Here is a 22,610-nt window from a genome sequence, read left to right on the forward strand (position 1 = left end):
CACCTTCAGCTGTGCGAACAACGGCATTCGCAAGCTTATTTTGGTTGAGGGTTAATAATTTTCAGTCATGCACAATACACAGGGAAGCCCCATTATTTATCAACAGGTGCACCGGCTGGGGTTTATTGATAAAGGTTCTTTGGGATTGACCAGGGGTATTTAAACAATTATCTTGCACCATAATAAAGTACATATTAATGCATTCGTGGACAGGTTGTTTTATTTGGGGGAATGCGAATTGAGCAATGCAACTCCTTCGAGTTTCACTCGCACAGTAGTCTACAGTAAACTTATTATTAGTGCTTGAGGGAGTAAGCTTTTTCGCCGCTTTTAGTATTATTTCAGTAATAGCGTGTCGGGGGACATCAGAAATGAGCTTCACACACTGTATCCATGTCGGGAATCGAACCCGACCCTCGGCATGACGGGCGAACGCTTTAACCACTAGGCTACCCCCTATTTTATATTTCCACCTACCATACGAGGTGATTTTGTAGTCAGAAAGAGTTATGACTTTTAGCAGAATTACTTACTTTGCCTAAAAATATACTCTCAACAATTAAAGCACAGCAAACGTAAAAATGAAATCCTAAAATTTAAAATCAATATCTATGATCAAAGTGGGAACGAAGATTGAGTGTATTCATTCGGCTGATGTATGGCTCATGGCGTGATTGGGTGAATATGCTTTTACGAAAGTTGGCGGTAATTGTCATGTCGCGTTCCGTAGATTCTGCCTAGTCCTCCACTGAACATATCTAAGCGGTGTCCAAAATGATAATGGTATCTGTCAAAACTGGGCACCAAAGAAACGAAAAGATGAAACATACAGTGAGCTCGCCGCACATTAAAATACCAAAATAGCTGAAATAGTTAGCGTGTTTGCACACAAAACTGCCTGATATTTCCGTTATGAGACAGATATGTACTGGGGGAAAGGACGGCTTGCACTTTTTTCCGAGTACTTGAAGACACCGTCAACGAAGATAGTAGATACGTATATTAAGTAAAACTATTTAAAAACGAGTAAAATACAAAAAGAGCCACTCCATTCGAACGTACGTAGTTTAACGCTGCACTCACCAATATTCCAGCTATATGAAGGCGGTCTGTAATTAATCGAGTCTGGATCAGACAATCATTTACATCCTTATCATCCATCTTCGTATTTGGGATACGATGACATGCATCAACCAAGTCAGCGAGCCTGACCACCTGATCCCGTTAGTCACCTCTTACGACAAGCATGGGTTGCTGGAGGACAATTCCAATCCCGATCTTCACGGGGGATACGCATGGGTTGCTTAAAACCAATTCCCCCATAATTGTCACGGGGACAACATATGGGTTGCTGAAGACCATTCAAACCCAGATCTTCACAATCTAAAGCACGGGTGTGTACAGCTGTGGTGATACTGTAGTCATGTATATTTCAGAAAACTGGTATTTTGTTGAGGAAATTGTTGTGCTATCTTTTAGCCAACATTTTCGACTCGCTCTGAATGAAGAATCAAGAGAATCAAGAATTTTTATTGTACAGAACACCCTCGTAGGGCAGGGTACAAACTATCTACATATGGAATAAATATAAGTATCAACATGAAAGGTAGATATACATAATGTACATTATATATATAAATATTACATATTATTTTCATTCATAGTGTATAAACTCATATATATATATATATATATATATATATATATATATATATATATATATATATATATATATATATCATGAGGTGGCTGGCAGCGTGTACTCTAATGATGCTGATACAGTATAGATAAGACATAATAATCATAAGGTCATATCTAGATGTTGTCTATAAGAGAGGTTCTTTTAATGAACATGTCGGAGATCATTTGTGAAACATATTTTGCTTTTTCAGGACAGGGGTTCAGGATATTTGCTAAGATTTTATTATCATTTTGGCAGTTTTGTAAGTCTAGTGTTCGAAGAAGTATCTGCCTTTCATTCTGATTATTTGGACAGTGCGAAAGGAAGTGTTTTTCATCTTCTATCTTATTTAGGTTACATAATTTACATATTCTCTGGTCGACATGTGGTGACAATAGTGACAGCAGTGTACGACCTCCGCGGAATAACGCATGAAATCAGACCAGCGAAATCAGTTCACCACATTACCTCATCAAGGAGAGCAATTCTGATCTTCCGAGGATCAAGTGAGCTGTTGTCCATGCAACCCGACATGTAATTTAATTACGTATACAAAAACACCGCCTCGGAGCTGTGGCATAGCTGAAACCAAAGTTTGGCCTTGACCTTTGGCGTCACATGACGTCAGTGCTGTTATATTCATAGCTGCAACAATGCCTCGAACTCCTGCACATTGACTAGGATTCGTTCATTTGACTGTCAGGAACCGCTACTCGTGGGTTCGATTCCCAGATACTCCCCGCTTATGAACTTTGACCTGTTAGCACCTCACGTGCATGGGATGATCTCTCGCACGCGACTGACACCCCGTCATACAACGGATATCAATGTGTCTATTTTATACTCTCTGCTGAAATACAGTTCAAATCGGCGTTATAAACGTTGTCCCCAAACATTGATAATAAAATGTGTTCCACCTATTTTGAGATAGTTTCAGGATTCTTCAACCTTCATAGCTAATCAGTATTGTCATTCATGAAGGACTTCGTTCAACGAATCCTCATTTTTTTTCTATTTTGTGTTTAAGGTGTTTAAAAACCAAATTGAGAATGTTGTGTAACTGGTGTCTAGTTGTGGTTGCGTAGCATGCATCAATTGATTCTACAGGCGGACCCTTTATGTCCGATCTGGTAAAAAAACTACGGAACAAATTGAGCTGTGAAAATATGCATTACCTCTGAACGTGATTATAATGGCTTTGCATCCCTCTCCCAAGTCGCGCGCGTGTGCAATAGCTGCACATCACACCATAATGCATGTACGGTGTTGACACTTGGAGTAAGAGAGATATTTACATTTGTCATTTCACACCTGTTGGGTCCCATAATGACGCGTGTTTGTTTATCAAAGTGACCTTAGGTACTTTCACGTCAACAGAAGGAAAGTCCACAGAGCCCCGCCTTCAGTGAGAACACATAGTGTGGCCTTGTGTGCCATCGCCCCCGCCCCGCTAGTGTGACCTTTGACCCTTACTCACTCCGCTAATGGGCTGTATGTTTACCTACTACAGGCTCCAGCCTTGCTGTTTATTTTTATGATTAGGGGGAAACGATGTTAAGAGAAAACTATTGTTATACAGATTTTATAGACACGACGAGTGGGCTATCCTCACGGATGCTAAATAATACGATGAACAGGCGAGTGCTCGTCTCAGGATGTATGCATGGTACATTTGGCTGTTTTATTTACGGGATGATTAACTGTTCCGAGCCGTGTTACTCCCGCGACATGTTCCAAGTTGCATGATAGTCCCAGGCGGCCGCCCTGCCATACACTAAACAAAGAGGTATGCTTGTAGTATTCTTTCCTGGGACGGCGTCGGCAGTTCTCGGCTCACTGTTGCTATGTAAAACACGAATACATGCCTCTCCGATGCCAGTGAGGATCTCGTTTCGAGGCCGCGGAATAATTGGTCCATATCATAGTACAAAACGCCTCCAGAATCACGTTTTGTCCCTCGAGATGTTTAAAATGAACGCGTACAATACGGAAATCTATACCACCCAGTGACAAAGTAGGCAGACTGCTGGCCCATCACCGTGGCGCCTCGCCTCCGTCCCAACTCAACTAACTGCAAATATTTGAGGCCGTCATGATGGAATTTCGTCATTTTTTGGGTCCCGCAATATTTATTCCTTGCTTCCATAAATGTAAAAAATGTACAAAACAATCTTTTCCAAGTACACATTGATTCATTGACGTTTATCTGGAGACTGCGAAACAGAGTACTCTAGGAACCCAACCCCGGTTGTGTTAGAGTCATTTCCAAGACATCCCCGGTAATGTCCTTCACGATATATCAGTAATTCTATCATAATAATAGCAAGTCTAGATAGGTGGACAGTACAAGGACGCCAGTCTCTTATAGGGACAACTTGTTCTTTTTATTTATATTATCAAGAAATTATTATTTAAACTAATAAGTATTGCTTAGAGACTTGTGCAAGTCTGCATAAAGCCTGCAGCATCGTTTACCATGAATCCATTAGGAAACCTTGCACATACACTTGTGAATTACACACACAAACATATGCCACGCATATTATTTAGTTGGAATGAAACAGTCTATTGGCCTTCGGGCTGCAGGGGCTGCATGCATAATGAATCATGTGTGTTATAATCTGAATGCTCGCTAACATTAATACAATCTAAACACACTTTGTTTCTCTCACGAAGACTGCTTCCATTGCGGACGCTGTTTCAATAACGGTGAAACTGATAATATCATGAAAATCGGAATTATTTCGTTGATAGTGAAACAAAAACTCATAACTCTATTCCGTCCCTATAAAGAACCACATTTATAAGCAGCGCTATATCAGTCATGTAAGTCCTCCCTGTATTTTTGAAAACATGACAGCAATTATTTCGTTGACACTTGGAAACAAATTCGCGGCGATTATTGTTGAACGCTTCAACAAAAGCTGACTTAGGACACACACGGAAGGATATAGAAGCCACCTACGCGCGATACAAGATATCGCCGAGCAATTACAGTAATCCCCCCGTTCCCCGTTTGTACCAGTCAGTCAGCCTCTAGTCTATTGTTCCGTGGCAGGGTAGATCTAGACCCTCCAATGTGAGGGATTAGTAGTGTCCTGCTATGGCCACAGCAACTCTGTCCTGTCTCAGCTTGTGTGGAGCTATAACAATCATGAGTATCTAATCAATGTCAATGTCATTGTTGTACCAATTTGACATGATACACTGGACTATCGAGTGGACCAACCCCTGCTTTGTGTTGTTCTTTTAAGCCTTAATACAACCCATTTTGTTGAAATAAAACCTCTTTATAAAAAACTAAATTGTTCGTAATCACCCTCAAATCAAATTTCACCCACTTTTAACTGTTTCGGTTGCATTGTATATAGCCTAGTAGTTAAAGCGTTCGCTCGTCACGCTGAAGTCTCGGGTTTGGATCTCCACAGGGGTACATTAGTAATTAGTAGTAGTAGTAGTAGTATAAGTAGTAGTAGTATAAGTAGTAGTAGTGGTAGTCGTAGTGTAAGCAGTAGTAGTAGTAGTAGTAGTAGTAGTAGTAGTAGTAGTAGTATATTGTGTGAGTGACCGTCGAGAAACATTTACATATTTATGACTGCACAGTCAAGAGGTAAATGTCAACTTTTACACGTCACTCGATGACGTAAACATGTTATGGGACAAGATAAGCCAAATGTTCTGTTTATTATATATGTTGTCTCTTATTTCCCACGCCTTGGTCTGAAAACACTGCGGTCACTGGCACACACTGAAAGTAGTTCAATCATAAACTCAATGACTGCTACGTCGCTCGAATGAAACATCGATTTTATATAATTAGATAAATAGTAGTTCGTCACTGATTACAAAACAAAGAGATACACTGAATAACATCATTATTGTTATTGTGTGATCCTTCGCGTGGGATTACCAAAGTAATGCGATCTTTTTGGCAACGTCCATTCCTGTCCACTCTGACGTATAGATAGATGGTTTATGATCATTCGCGGATCCAAAAGGCAACTGCAGCTATGCGTCCACACGCCTGTCTATAAACAGTGTTTGTATGTCAGTGTAATCAATCGATGGTTTATTGTATGAAAGGCCATCGGCCCATATACGAGCAAGTTACATAGACATACAGTTATATTAACAAATAGTGTAGTATGCGGAGTATCAAGACAACGGGCCCGTGAAGATCCGGGTCAGAATAGGTCTTCTGCAAGCCTTGCTTGCCGTAAGAGGCGACTGTGCTTGTCGTAAGAGGCGACTGACGGGATCGGGTGGTCAGGCTATTTGACTTGGTTGATGCATGTCAATAGACATTCAAATTTATTGACCAGGCGGGTAAATATTCCATTCCTATTTTGTTATCTTTATACAGGAGTGAGTTGGGTTTAACGCCGATTTTAACAGTATTCCAGTCATATCACGGCGTGTCAGCTTAATGTGGGAGGAAAGCCCGAAATGATGCAGGTCTCAGACGTTTACCACTTCTATGAAACCCACGAGCACGGGTATGGTGCTGAAAAACCTAGAAACATAATCGGGGCGAACCGGGGTTCGAACCCACAATCATAGGTTCCTGGCGTGCCCAAGGTTCGCAACTCTGCACAGCGAATCGCGGCGCCTTAGACGACTGGGCCACCCGTGCCCCCTCTTTATACAGGACAAATGAGCATAAAATAATATTCTTCTTCGATATCAAGGTTCCAGTCGTGGCAGATTGTTAGGGACTTTTCAATATCAAAATATCTTTCTTTATTTGCTGTCAGATCACTTAGACCAAGTCCGAATCTAAAAGTGAAAGATACGACTCTGGTTCAAGGAGAGACTTAATATTACGATATGTGTCGTATCTTGAACTTACTGAAAGTGTAGAATGTCAATCCCGTCGAAACATATATATAAAACAAAATTGTTGTAGAAAACAAATTAATATCACCAATAGATGAAATACAACTGTGTTATAAACGCTGTGAAGTCCCCATTCCAATAGCAATGACCGCCTCCGTGCATGGTCTAGTGGACCATCGGCTGCTAGGAGAGCGACGGTCGGGGGTTCAATCCTCCGGCCGCGCCCTACCAAAATATGTTAAAAGATGGTACTTGTTGTTACCCTGCCTGGCGATCGGAATTACGGGGATAAAAAAGGAGTGGTTGACTCGTGGTCAATACACTGTGTCTGAGTGGGGTATCCTTGGCAAACTGCGGTATGGTATCTCAGTGAACAGAAACTATAACAAAAGGCGTTAGTCCGGACTAGTACATGCACAGTAGCTCCACCTCAGAGGCGGGAGGGGGAAGGAGGCAGTAAACATACACAACATTCGCCTGCCACGCAAACATAACACGCCTGTCGACCAGAGAATGTGTAAAATATGTAACTTAAACCAGATAGAGTGAGTGAGTGTGTTTAACGCCGCTTTTAGCAATATTCCAGCAATATCACGGCGGGGGACACCAGAAATGGGCTCCACACATTGTACCCATATCGGGATTCGAACCCGGGTCTTCGGCGTGACGAGCGAACGCTTTAACCATTAGGCTACCCGACCGCCCCTAAACCAGATAGAAGAAGATGCATGTCTGTATATATGTATATATGAATCACAATATTTTGTCATTTTTAAAAAATGCATCTGTTCCGTAATGGAATGTTTCTGCAATAAATATTATCTTATCTATCTTATCCTATCTTAGAAGATGAAAAACACTTCCTTCTTACTGTCCGAAATATAGTTACGAAAGACAGTTACTTCTTCAAACACTGGATTTATCAAACTGCCAAAATATTAATATTTTTGCTAGTATCTTGAACCCATGCCCCAAAAAACAAAATGTGTTACACAAATGATCTCAAACATGTTTATTAAAAGAACCTCTCTCATAGACAACGTCTAGATTTGACGTTAAATCTTTACTCCAACTTTTGTGACTTATCAATACAGTATCTACACTAAGTGTACGCTGCCAGCCACTTCATGATATACTAGCATATACATGTTTATATACCGTGAATAAAAATATATATAATATCTCTTTATATAATTTACATTATGTTGATCTACATTTCATGTCTATGTTTATACTCACTCCCAAATGTAAATAGTTTGTACCCTGCTCTACGACATCCATGATAGAGTATCGTGTAGAAACACAATTAACTCAGCCAGCTCTAGGTTAATGAAAGACTGCGTGAAGATGGCCCTGGTTGACAGACTCCCTTCTCTAAATGAGATAGGGTGTTTCCAAATAAAGTGAGTGAGTGAGTATGGTTTTACGCCGCTTTTAGCACTATTCCAGCAATATCACGGCGGGGGACACCAGAAATGGGCTTCACACATTGTACTCATGTCGGGAATCGAACCCTGGTCTTCGGCGTGACGAGCGAACGCTTTAACCACGAGGCTACCCGACCGCCCCTCCAAAGGAAGAGTGTGTACGGGTTTAGCAAAAGTCCAGCCATACAGTAGGATACAAGAAATGGTCTTCTGTTATGGTACACGTGGGATTCGAACCCCGGTAATCGACGCCGACGATTTTTAACCAACAATAATCTTCATTTTCCCTCGAGTAGAGTGAAAGTGTATGGTTTTACGCCGATTTTATCAATACTGCAGCTGTTTTACGCCGTGGACACCAGAAATGGACTTCACAATTCAATTGTAGCCATGTGGGGAATCGAACTCGGATCTTTGGCGTGACGAGCGAACGCTTTTACTACTGGGCTGCCCCATTGCCCCTCCTCAAATAGAAGAGGAAACCAAAGCGTTCAGGTGTTGCATGTATTACACCGTCATGTAATTTGTAAGTGAGTATGTGAGATGGGTTTATCGCCGCTTTTAACAGTATTCCAGCTATATCACAGCGTGTCAACTTAATGTTGGGGGAAAGCTCCAAATGATGCTGGTCTCAGATGTTTACCACTTTGGTGAAACCAAAGACTCGGGTATGGTGCTAACAAACCAGCGAACTGCCTCGCCTAAGACGACAGGGCTTCCCGTGCCCCCTTCATGTAAATATAGGGCGGTGGGGTAGCCTCGTGGTTAAAGCGTTCGCTCGTCACGCCGAAGACCCGAGTTCGATTCCCCAAATCTTTGAAAGCCATTTCTGGTGTCCCCCGCCGTGAAATTGCTGGAATATTGCTAAAAGCGGCGTTAAACATAACTCACTAATGTAACTAACGGAATTAAGGGGGTATACCTAAATGTTTGGGTATGTGGAGTGTCGCAAAGATCCGGGATTGGTTCCCTACGTGGGTAGAAAGTGTGAGGCCCATTCTAGGTGTTCCCGTCGTGGCTGGGGTAGTGCTTGAAGCGGCGTAAAACCTACTCACTCACTCATCACTGCTGGAATCACGTGGAGTGTTGATGATGGGGTGTTGGACAGGATCACACAGTTGGTCGGGAACATGGACAAAGAACCGTACCGGTGCGCTGACGCAAATACACTCGTTCAATGTCGATCGTCACGCAAGTAGGAGGTATGGATTTCTCACGACCAACTCACACACACACACAATTCAGCTGAGCTCTCGTCTACACACAGTTCTCACTCTGTTGGGGCTGCATACACGGCGGCGTGGGACATTCCCACACTCTGGAAATCCATGTAATTTATACCTGTATAATACTTGGGTATAACATTTGTCAACATGAATACTCGTCCATCAAGAAACACATTTGGAAAGTGGTTGATTACTTGATGCCATATGTCATACATTTGAAAGCTATCCATTTCATCAAATCAAGAATACATCTTTTATTTCAGATTCAGAAATGCACAACGAAAGTAACTCACTCAGTGTACTTCTGTTAGGTTTCCTACTACGGTACGCCTTCATGTACATATCCCTTGACCACGCCAGAAACCTTTGATTGTGGGTTCGAATCCCGGTTCGTCCCGATTATGTTTCTAGGTTTGTCAGCACCATACCCGTGCTCGTGGGTTTCACCGAAGTGGTAAACGTCTGAAACCTGCATCACTTGGTGCTTTCCTCCCACATTAAGCTGACACGCCGTGATATAACTGGAATACTGTTAAACGCGGCGTTAAACCCAACTCACTCACTTCATGTACATAAAGCTGAATCAGCACAAGAGTGTAAAAAATAATATGCCTAACGCATCCAATATAACCAACAAAATAATATCAAATGATGTTTCAAACTGCATCAATACTATCTTTTCCCATCAATTTTGCATGGTATAACATGTACCTCAACAGCATCGGTAATTTGACCATATCATGTACTTCGACTTTCAGTATTAGTTTCACTTATTCTTGTTTGTTTTTGTCTTTGTAATGTTGCACGGTTTGCAATATGTCTCAAATATGGGATTTTCTTTGCAATAAATATCTTGTCTTAAAAAAATTTTTTTTTTTTTATTTCTGTTTGGCCTGTGTCTCCGGTAAACACATTTTACAACTACAGATATAACGTGCGGAGAGTCCAGTAATATCTGTGACTTCGACAACGGTGTAAACATGTCATCTTTTGTAATTTGACCATGAAACAAAAAAAAGGTGAACAAAGGTGTTCTAATCACTCATATGTGTGTGTGTGTGTGTGTGTGTGTGTGTGTGTGTGTGTGTGTGTGTGTGTGTGTGTGTGTGTGTGTGTGTGTGCGTTTCTGAAAAAAAACTCTCCATACAAATGCTTCATCACACAAAATACACATGCAGTGATGTATAATAGTTTTTATTTGTTTACTATAGCAAACAACACAACCCTAAAGAGAGAGCAATGTACACGTAGTACATCCTTTCCCTCCAAACCATACTTTTCAAAATTCGATAAATAACATTTGACATGAAAAAAGTATTCTAGGGGAAATTAGTCAACAATGATTCACCTACTCCGGTTTTGAGCCCGCCTTGATTCTGATTCATGTCAACATGCTGACAACGACAGGAGCACGTGGTTTTGTTTACAACGGAAGTTGGTGATCCTTTCCCGAGGTGAATATTTACTGTATCATTATTGGTTAAAACAGCGTGAGAACCAACATGGCGCTGTTCAGTAAGCCCATAACTGTACACAATACTTGTTATGAAATTGGACATTGCTGGTCGCCGTATTGTGTTCAGGCGTCCTTCGATGTTTCAAAAATCGTGTTTCAAGAGGCCTTTAAACTCTACGGTTCTCTTTACTTGGTGAGTTCTGAAATGAGGTCACTAACACTCCTACACCGAGCCGTCAACAGCCGATTTCGCTGAAATGACGCTAATGTTTTCATTCCCTAACGACAGGAAATGTTATGTTTTACAGTTCGCTGGTTTAAGCCATTGTTGTTTGTATATAATTGATTGGATGCGCACCAGTGCATGGTTGTATACACATATACCACACGTAACAGGGTGTATTCATGAGTTGGCAATTGGACCATGACCGCCAGTCCAGTCGCCACGAGTGACAACATGCATTTGATGCATGTTCATTTTGGACTTTGAACACGATGTAGAAAATTATTTGCCTGGCATACCCATAATGTCCGCCATAATGTCGAAGTGCGTATTATTTGGCACCACCGCCACAATTCCAAGCAGGCCATTATCACCAGTTTCAAGATCACAGTTGCACTTTATTCCTGTGGCTATAGTTTGGCTTGTCTTTCACCTCAACACTCGCTAAGGAATCTTTTTTACATAATAGACAATTATGAAAAATGTTGATTAAAAATTACCATATGAAATGGCTGGCTCAACAGAGTAGAAAAATATAGATTACCAATGAAAAATTGTTTAAATCAATGTCCAATGTACCCCAGGGATGTCACAGCTGCCCCTCGTCACTCTAGGATATATTTTAAGTGCCTTGTTTTTAATGCTTGAGGAATAAAGCAGGTCATCCCCCTGGTACATTTAATTCTTTCATCATGCCATGAATTAATGATTGTATAAACAGTACTATATGTACAATTAAGTTGAACATTGACTCCCAAGATAATGTGATTATGTCACATAGGCCTTATTGATAAAGGGAAATCTATGTCATGCATTAGATTATTAGATTGTTGTTTCAGCATAATAAGAATCTAGTGTCAACAAGTAGGTCATTTGTAGTGTACTGTGAAACGTGCACTTTATTATATAAATGGTAAAAATAAATGAAATGAAAATTGTTTTGGTAAGCATGTTTAATTTACTGACATAGATTTGTGTGGTAAACTGTTTATTATTGACAGGTACTTTTATGTATCACATGTTAAATATAGGTAGTATTATCAAGTTCACCTCCTGTAACTTAATGCAGATACAGACATTAAGTATATGTAGTGTTAGATTACAAGTGCAAGTATTATGAGAAATAGTAATAGATTTTTCTTAGATCTGTATGTAACAGTATGATGAACAATACAGTGGCTATAGTGGCAGCGTGTCAAGTAACCTTGACTTAAAGTGAATTTCTGTCTTCAATGTAAAAAGCGCCCAGGGCACTCTCAAAATTAAAAATAGTGGGCTCTTATTAGAATACTATTTTGGGGAAAGGTTTTTGAGTTGAAAGACCGTAAATTTCACAGTTTATGCTGACAGCCTGAAATTTCTATATACGACAGATATAATTTTCCAAAATTTAATTGCCCATAATTAAGAGACATATAACACATGAGTGTGTATTATACATGAATAAATAAGTTGTGTGTACATTGATCAATCGGCAGGGGTGCTAATTGGAATTGTTCACTAGCCAATATATTAGCAAATATTGCTGTGGGCGCTTATTAGAGCTGGGCACTTATTACGTCGAATACGGTATATAAATTTAACATCGTAAGATATTTTCCTGTTCAATTTTACAGGCCATTGGTTCCACTCACACCACACTCTCAAACTGTGCTGTTATGAAGATTGACATTGATTGATCTTTGTATACAATTGGTGATGATTAACCAGAATATTTTTCACACGTACAGTCATTCATCTCACAGCAACATGTAAATGCAGTAGATCATTGCACAATGTTTGCCATCAGTTAGTCCAGGTATAAAACTCTCCGCCATGTGTATAGTGTAATGCAATCTCATTAAAATCAGATCTTAGTTTTTGCTACCGCTTAACAAAGATACAAGGACATCCCATTACGGGTCACGTCAGAACGACCTTTCGCGAATTTGGACCGACCAATGAAATGACTGACAAGAAATTGACATCAGCCAATCAGAAGGCAGCCTTCTCGAGCTTTACGACACTAGTTTCACACTGGCATCTACTCTCTTCGAAACATATTTTGATGAATTCTGGATTAATAAAATTAAAACTGATAAGAAGAACATTCTGGAATGGCTTATAGATGGCCTAGATTGTATGGATATAATCATAAAACCTGTAACTGTCGTTCAGAATACCCTGTGTTAAATATTTCGTGGTTGCATGATTAGAAAACACATTCCGACTGTCACTTTCATGATCTGGTAAGCGACGCTCTGATTGGTTGGATGTAAGGTCGTTCTGACGTGACCCTGAATGGGATGTCCTCAGATCTTTGTTTAGCATAGCGAGAACTAAGATATGATTTGAATGAGATGGAGCGTAAAGCAAAGACTAAAGCACGTGACACGGATTCACCGAGTCTATGACATGTTGCTTCATCTTTGTAGTGCCATGTCAAGACTATGATTTGAAGCTAATATGTATAACAAATGAACCGATCTGTGTTTCGCAATCACATGTAATCCATGCGTCCAAACTATTGTCCCTGTCAGAGTCGGAACATATCGGTTGGTATTGATTAGGATACGGCAAAAGGAACACTGTAAGTATGATCGATACTTCATCATTTTATACACAGATCTGCGAATATTTTAAATACAGAAAACTCTCACAACAAAATAAATGAAACGCGAACAATAAACGCAATTGAAGAAACAGTTTGTTTCGCACATTGTTTTCTTTCTCACCAAATATATGATGTAAATGGCTTTGGTCACATTTCCGTTGTTGAAAGAAAGTGGAGTATATGTTAATCCTTTAATTACACTCGTACGAAGGAAAGTAGAGGGTATAACTCGTCATTGCTAATTGTGGAAGGAGAATGTCTGAGTGTGAAAAGGGTGAAGAATAGGTTAGGTTTGCTGAGGACCTGTGCAGCTGATGATGACCGTGACTGGAGACTTACCTGCTAGAGAACGAACAGAGGGGTGGGCTTGTGCGATCAAGCAGTAACTTTGGAGGTAGCTTGTGCAATCAAGTGTGTAATTTTGTAGGTAATCTCTTCCAACAAGACCATATATGGAGTCTCAGTATATAAAGGCTCCACCTCCACTGTATTTTAGTTTCAGCCTTTGAAATTCATAGGACAGAAGTGAGAGAGAGTGAGCTTTATTTCAGTAAAGGGGCCACCGGCCCATTATACAATACATGATATCAGAGTTAGACAATTTCAGCACCAATGAGAAAGTTATTACGCTTTTTAAAAGCAAGAAATATAAATTTAGCAAAAGCATTAATTATGCATGGGGTTTTAGATGTACAGAGTGTTACAAATCTATCAAAAGTTACTTTTGTGTAAAAATAATAAGGTAGAACCTTATGTCTCAAACTGTCATAGTATGGACATTGTAAACAAAAATGATATTCAGATTCCACTTCAGGTCTTACTCAAAATGGACATAGTCTCTTAGCTCTAGGTATATTGTACTTCTTTCCATTTTCAATTAGCAAAGTATGACCAGATCATCTAAATTTACTCAAAGCAATACGATTGGCACTTACTGGAATACAATCTAGATTATTTTCAAATACATTATATTGCTTAATACAAGAATAAAAAGAAAATTTTGAGTAAGTTCTAAAACTGCTAGACCATTGTTGGTTATCTATGTCAATACATCTTGTTTTAAAGTTATCAATAAAACCAATATGATTTACTCCTTGACTATCCCAAACATGGCCAAAACCATATGAATATAGAAGTTGTTTTACTTTTAGTGCTCAGCAATTTTTATCCTTTTTCTGCCAGGTTGTATTGATATGAATAAGCATGACTAAGGATTATATATTAGTTTTTTGAGAAACAAGTCGGAGCCAAAATTTGACAATACGAACATGTTGATTGACTTTAAGTGAATAACGTCCAAGCTCACCATGAGCAACTATATTGGGGACAAATCTCCCATCATAGGACAGAAGTGCAAATAAGCCTTATTTATGCACAGCTTTCAATGTCTTGAATACGATTTGTGCATTAATGATGTTACGATCTTAAAGTTTGCAAGGTTGTATAGACCCATGAGACTTGCACTTCCAGCACATCATGAAACATGTTAACCCCAGCATGCCCACTACCCATAATTGTCTTTGTAGTTTTTATGTAATGTTGGGGGGAGTGGCTGGGATTTTTCTTTAAAATGCTTGAAAAATTAATTGTCCTCTGGTTTTAAAATTATAACAAAAACATCATTGGCTGCTTTTTTATGGGTTTAATGTGTTGAGGTTCCCCTCCAAAATTGCTTAACTTCTCCTTTCAGAGAAACAGTGGTACATCCTTAGGTTCACGATACCCATAAGTAACTGGACAAGTAACAGCGAGGCTGGCGAAAATCAGTATTTGTAACGAATGTCCTGTTAGGTGTGCATCATCTGACTTGAAGGGGTGGTAGGGTGGCCTCATGATTAAAGCGTTCACTTGTCATGCCAGAGACCCGGGTTTGATTCCCCAAATGGGTACGTGTAAAGCCCATTGCTAGTGTTCCCCCATCGTGACATTGCTGGAATATTGCTAAGAACAGCGTAAAACAATACACTCCACCGGTATGAAATACAAGTAACAAAGTACTGCATGTTCAGATTTAAAATACAGCCTGATAGTTAAAATTAATAAATAAATTAAAATAAATACAGCACAAAATATGCTGCACGGAAATTTCATGCAGTACATTTGTAATGCATTAGAATATCTAACTTCGTGCATCGATATCCGTGCGGCATTTGTACTTGCCCTTATGTTCACACTACTCATTCATCTGCTTGTTGTAGACAGTATTTTCTTATTGCACATGCTTAGAGTTAATGCATGAGCTTAAAATTTGCATTGCAGAAAGTAGGCCAGTCCAGTGTCAATTTGTTGCAGATAATCTACAGTTGAAACTATTAATAAAGTGACGTCAAAGCTGTATATTAAGTGTGAACTTCAACAATATAACAGCAAACAACTCTTTTTTCTTTTCCAAAGACCAAATAATACAAATCATATGAACTGATTTTTCATACTCCAGGACCATAAAAATATTGGTTATGAAATCATACTTGGAACATATTTACAGTATTGAAAATACCTGCTTGCCCAACCATCAAGTTAGGCTATATTTGTTTCGGCAGTTAACTTTTGAAAATCTTCGCCAGATTGTCGTGTTGATTTTTTAAAACCTATGCATTATGTATCAATAAAAATTTGTTTGAACTCATATATTAGCTGACATGATGATCAGAATATAGAGCTAAGCGACTCATTTCTGACTGCGTGAAATCTTTCTGTGGTCGTTGCTGGCATTTAGGGAAAATGCACGATGTTCTGGCTTGAACTCCTACAACACTACAACAGCGGCACATTACGCCAGACCGCCAACATGGTGTGTTGATATACCATTTAACTGACTGGTATTTTATTATTATTTGCAAAGATTTTATCCTTAAATGTAAACTCTGTACTGGCAACAAAACTATCCTGGCAACCGTCTAACTGGGCAGGTAACTTTTGTGTTGTCGGTCCAGCTGTCTCTCTAGATGTTTTGTGAAAACTCAACACTGCTATTTAGAAACAGTACTAAAATCGGTTTATTTCAGGGGCATGTATTTATAAAAATTATTCCACTGATGTGACAACATGAATTTCTCGGTTTGTGTGCATTCTCTGTACTGAAAACAAGATGACCATTATATTGATCAAGACCCCACGTGGAGACATACATGACTGTTATTTTGCATGTGGGTTGGAAAGAGTGCATTACTGCTATTTTGTCAATTGTATATGGAGATACCTTTTTTGTTTGATTTGTTGTAAAACTAAAACATTCATTTTGTAGCCCATGTGACACTGTAATAAAGTTACAAAGTGGTGACAGCTGTTCCTGCATGCTCTAAATCGCAACAAAACGTTGGAACAATTCAACTGATGATTTAATAGTCGTCACTGTATTATGTGAAATTGAATAGAAGTCTGTCAGGCTTTATGTAACATTCTTTTTACAGTGCCTATAGTTCATTAAATGTCTCTGTTGATTTTCCTGAGTAATTAACTGGAATGACATCTGTCATGTCTGTTACAGCAGCAGTGTGACATTTGACATGCACACTCTAGATATGTTCATGTTGTAGTGTTTGAAGGGAAGTGTTTTTTGTTGTTTGGCGGACAATGGCAGTGAGAATATGATGCTTCATTCTCTAGATATGTACCATGTCAGTTTTTACATAGGTTTCTGACATGTGTGAAGCCCATCCCTGCCGTGATATTGCTGGAAAATTGCTAAAAGTGGTGTAAAACTATACTCACTCACTCACTCACTCACTCACTCACTCACTCACTCATGTCAATTTCCACATATGTTCCATGTCAATTCTACATAGGAACCATTCGGGTTAGAATTGGTCTTCAGTAATCAGTGCTTGGTGTAAGAGGCGAATATGCTTGTCATAAGAGGCGACTAACGGGATCGGGTGGTCAGGCTCACTGGCTTGGTTGATGCATGTCATATCCCAATTGCGTATATCGATGCTCATGATGTCAGTCACTGGATTGTCTGGACCAGACTCAATTATTTAGAGACCTCCGTCATATAGCTGGAATATTGCTGATTGCGGCGATAAACAACAAACAAACAAATCTACATACATACCATGTCAGTTTCTGCATATGTACCATGTCAATTTCTACAGAGGTACCATGTCAATTTCTACATACTTTCCATGTCTATTTCTACAGAGGTACCATGACAATTTCTACATGCTTTCCATGTCAATTTCCACATATGTACCATGTCAATGTCTGTTTGTAGTTGGCGGCCATACTGCGGAAGAAAGGCAAGTCTTACTATTTGAAGAAACTTCTCCCTGAGACCCTGCAGTCCAGCTTCTTCCTGACTGTCAATGGAACGTTGTTCTTGTCATTCTTCTGTTTGTGGAGGTAGGAAAGTCCTCATAATCTTCACCATGCGTTCTGTGCCTCGATATCGCCAGCATACATTCACATTAGTAATGGTCAATAAATTCTGCTAGTTTTCTATCACATTGAACATTGCATGACTATTGGTATTTTAGTGGTTTAATAAGCAGACCATTTTGAGAGGGAAATAAAAAATATATTTTCCACTTTCATAACCATCATGGCTTTTTAATGCAAAACACACTTAGAAGTAAGTGATTAATGTCACAGTACATCACACATGTTGTTCATCAACTGCAGGGATAGAACTATGATATTTCACTGACAATTTTGGCTGTAAGTGGGCTATAAGTATACACATTGTATATGATGAAATATGTACATTATAGGCCACTAGATCTACACATTGTAGACCACTAAGTATACACGTTGTAGGCTACTAGATATTCACAGTATATACCACTAGATATACACATTATAGACCACTAGATATACACATTATAGACCACTAGATATATACATTGTAGGCACTAGATATACACATTGTAGGCACTAGATATATACATTGTAGGGTACTAGATATTCACATTATAGACCACTAGATATACACATTATAGACCACTAGATATACACATTGTAGGCCACTAGATATACACATTATATACCACTAGATATACACATTATATACCACTAGATATACACATTGTAGGCCACTAGATATATACATTGTAGGCACAAGATATACACATTGTAGGCACTAGATATACACATTGTAGACACAAGATATACACATTGTAGGCACTAGATATACACATTGTAGACACAAGATATATACATTGTAGGCACTAGATATACACATTGTAGGCACTAGATATATACATTGTAGGCACTAGATATACACATTGTAGGCACTAGATATATACATTGTAGGCTACTAGATATTCACAGTATATACCACTAGATATACACATTATAGACCACTAGATATACACATTGTAGGCCACTAGATATACACATTATATACCACTAGATATACACATTGTAGGCCACTAGATATACACATTGTAGGCACAAGATATACACCTTTTAGGCACTAGATATACACATTGTAGACACAAGATATACACATTGTAGGCCACTAGTTATCTGGAAAACAAACCATTGTTAAGGAGTAATGTCCTTTGTATATATGTAGACCTTTATGACAAGAATCGCCCAAAATGCAAGATTTCCAGACAAACAGGTTTTCCTCGTGTTGAAATTCCACTTAACAGGATTGTACGCTTTGTATTTTAATCCATCTCTTCTGGAGTGAAGGCCCAGCAGAACCTGTATAGTGTGCATTGCCCGTCGTTATCTCAGTGTTATGCAGCCCCATGTAAAGGGGGATGCTAACAGGTTTTGTCAGAATTTGGCCCCTGATGCGGGACTGGATCTCTATTGTGAAAACTTGAAGTGCAAGTAATCAACTTGAGTAATCAATCATTCCAGAAGTGTTGTGTTTAAATGAATTTGTTTTCAAAACATTTATCTGTCAGGTCGGGTCAAGGTCAAGTAGGTCAGTGAAACTTGTTTGTGTCACCCTTGGGACAGGGCTGCTATCTGAAAAGGTAGTGAGTGACCTTAATGGTCAAGGTCACACTGAAGGTCTTTTATAAATATTTGCTTTTTTTTCACTAAAATACTTTTTCCAGAATGTAGTAGCTATATTATTTAAATACTTATGATTGCAAGTGATGACAGTCTTACAATGTCAGTACCAGGTCACCGTGACCTACTTTCTGATTAGAATATTTTGGAAGTACTGATACTTGCGAACAGTCTTCTAGTTGTCTTCACAATAATTTCCTCACATCAATATGACTCATTATGTGCCAAACTGTCCATCGTCTATTCTTTCTAAGTCTAGGATGATCTTATTCATAGCGAGTTTATGAATTTTCTGACCCATAAATAAACATGGATGTCATTGCTGCCATCTTAAAGAGTACATGAGTAATTGTTTTTGCACAGAATGTTAAAGTTTGCTTGCCCATGCTTGCTGTAACAGGCGACTATGCTTGTCGTAAGAGGCGACTAACGGGATCGGGTGGTCAGACTCGCTGACTTGGTTGATGCATGTCATCGTATCCCAATTGATTGATGCTCATGATGTCGTCTGACAGACTGCCGTCATATAGTTGGAATATTGCTGAGTGCGGCTAAAACAACAAACAAACAAAAACAAGACAAAACATTCTTGCCTTGAAATGTTAAAGCAAAAGCTCAACCGTTTGAAAATTCAGTCATCAGTTCATTAGTATTCTTCCATTTGCGAAGATAAACTTTTGAAATTAATTAAAATTAAAACATGTTATGTGTTCAGAGATAAGAAAGAAAATAAGTTGTGTTCTATCTCTACTGACAAAGCCTGAAGAACAAGTAATCAATTTGTCAATAATGATGTGTTTAAATGAAATTATTTGTTTCAGGAAATTAGCTGGCTGTTACTATTACTACAATACATTTATATGTGGAATACCTGCGTGCGCAGTGTCGTTACTGATAGAAAGAAAAGACAGGTATCATACAATCATCTCATTCCATCGTACACCTGTAGCCAGGTCTAGTCTGTGTTAGCATCCGCCCCACAACGCACAGGGGGCACTCGTCAGGGGGGGGACACTGTACTTACCATGTCTGTGTTCACCTATATGATTCTGATGGAAAGTAGTTATCGGAAGTGCAATGCGATCATGCTGCACTTTGAATAATTTATGTGATAAAACATATGGCGGCCATGATGATATATATATCTGGTTTCCGACATCGGATATAAGATGTTATACACAATGCACATGGGGTGAAAGAAGGTAATTATTTTATTAATAGAAAGCCTTAATTCATTTATTTTGGTGGAGACAAGTTAATCAAAAAGACCAAATTTTGTGTGACACATTAGTGTAGTGGGTGCTGCTCCTGTTGAAGTGCCTCCTGTCTGGGTTCTGTGCCGGATGTGTGTGTGTTGTGGCTTCTGACAACCAACCAACTTGCTGTTGTGACACAGAGATTCAAAAGTTCATTATTTTCTTGCTACATCCCTACCACCAGCCTCTGAACCCAATAATCACACTTTCTGGAGGTGACAGAGGTTGGGGTTTGGGCAGTTGGTTTGTTGTCACTTCTATTCAGGAATGTCGCTTCACACGTTTTGATCTCTTTTTGTTATAGAAAACTTATTTTGTTTCTTTTGACTCTCCAGGAAAATCTCGGGCCGTTTTTATTTCAACTCCCCTTTTCTCTCGGCGTATTGTGGCGCCTTTGTAGCTATTCTACTGGAACGGAAATCCAGGTATAGTGAATGTTGAAATGTATAGAACACAGAAAACTGTCAATAATGTTACGCAAAGTACAAGTGTAACAAGATCAGTTAAGAAAATTAATATCATACTCCGATTGTTGCAATTTATTATCAGCTTATGTAATGCTTACTTTTAGTAATGTGCTTTTTTGAAAGAGTGTGAGATATCAAAATTGCCATCAGCTATTTAACATTTTATGACTTCTTGGCTTATTTTGTGCAAAATATTATAACAAGAAACTACTAATCTATTTGAGAGTTACACTGATCACAATTTATGTTGTTTTTTAAAATCCAACAAATGGTGTCAGGATTGTACTATAAAGATGACCAGGATTTTGTTGGCTTGTAAGGTTCAATGATCCAACAAAATGAGATGATAAGCAATACACCACAGCATGAAGCATTTTTTTCTTCACATTAATCATAATGAAGTAGTAAATGAAATACCCCACCCACCCGTCGACACCCCCATCAGCACCCCATCCCCATCCCCATCAGCACCGCCTTCCCCATCCCCATCCCCATCCCCACCCCCCCATCCCCATCCCCATCAGCTCCCCCCTTCCCCGTCCCCATCCCCATCCCCACCCCATCCCTATCCTCATCCCCATCCCCATCCCCATCAGCACCCCCCTTCCCCATCCCCATCCCCACCCCCCATCCCTATCCCCATCCCCATCCCTATCCCCATCCCCATCCCCCATCCCTATCCCCACCCCCCATCCCTATCCCCATCCCCATCCCTATCCCCATCCCCACCCCCCATCCCCATCCCCACCCCCCATCCCCATCCCCACCCCCCATCCCTATCCCCATCCCCATCCCTATCCCCATCAGCTCACCTGACTGAAAGTCAAGTGAAAGTCTTGTCGTGTTGTCCGTTTGCATTAGCTTCTGCATTTACGACATCTCTGAGACTTCTTTGGCTTAAGCCATTTCTTATGTGGTATATTTCAAAATATGGTTGAAGTGTCCAAATATTATTTCTTCATAAGTCAGGTGAGCTACAGTGACTTGTGACTCTTGTTTTATAATTGTTATCCTATCATGTAGTTTAATGACCCAGCAGGCCCATTACCACATAGAATTTCTTCTAACACACTTTGCCCTTTTTAAGGTTTTGTAATCTTATTACCATATTCAACGTAATAAGCGCCCAGGGCGCTCTCCAAATTAGAAATAGGGAGCTCTTATTAGAATATTATTTTGGTGGGGAAAAAAACAGTGTTGAAAGATAAATTTTGTGCTTTATGCTGACAGTCTATACGAGAGATACGTTTTTCCAGAATTTAATTGCCCATAATTAAGGGTGCATATAACAAACAATTGCGTATTATACACGAATAAATAAGTGTTGTGTACATTGATCAATCGGAAGGGTGCTAATTGGGATTGTTCACAAGCCAATATATTAGCAAATATCGCCATGGGCGCTTATAAGAGCGGGGTGCTTATTATATCGAATACGGTAACACTTTTCCTCCACACCCTGTTCACTTAACATT

The 22,610-nt window shown here is 39.4% G+C and overlaps 1 protein-coding gene across 2 annotated transcripts in view; it reads left to right on the top strand.

The window, feature by feature from the left end:
- The first annotated feature begins 10,666 nt into the window (after positions 1-10,666).
- Positions 10,667-22,610, top strand: part of LOC139474671 (transmembrane protein 135-like) — a 203,528-nt gene continuing 191,584 nt past the window's right edge. Inside the window, exons 1-3 of one of the 2 annotated variants that reach the window (XM_071257768.1) lie at positions 10,667-10,819; positions 17,656-17,783; positions 20,234-20,323. In XM_071257768.1, coding sequence (XP_071113869.1) covers positions 10,673-10,819; positions 17,656-17,783; positions 20,234-20,323 — 365 coding nt within the window. In that variant the 5' untranslated portion in view covers positions 10,667-10,672. Of the gene's footprint in view, positions 10,820-17,655; positions 17,784-20,233; positions 20,324-21,003; positions 21,094-22,610 lie in introns of both variants that reach the window. The other variant, XM_071257767.1, reaches the window with a different exon arrangement.

This window comes from Haliotis cracherodii, unplaced genomic scaffold (assembly GCF_022045235.1).
Source record: "Haliotis cracherodii isolate W230 unplaced genomic scaffold, xgHalCrac1.p SCAF_3, whole genome shotgun sequence".
Taxonomy (NCBI): Eukaryota; Metazoa; Mollusca; class Gastropoda; order Lepetellida; family Haliotidae; genus Haliotis; species Haliotis cracherodii.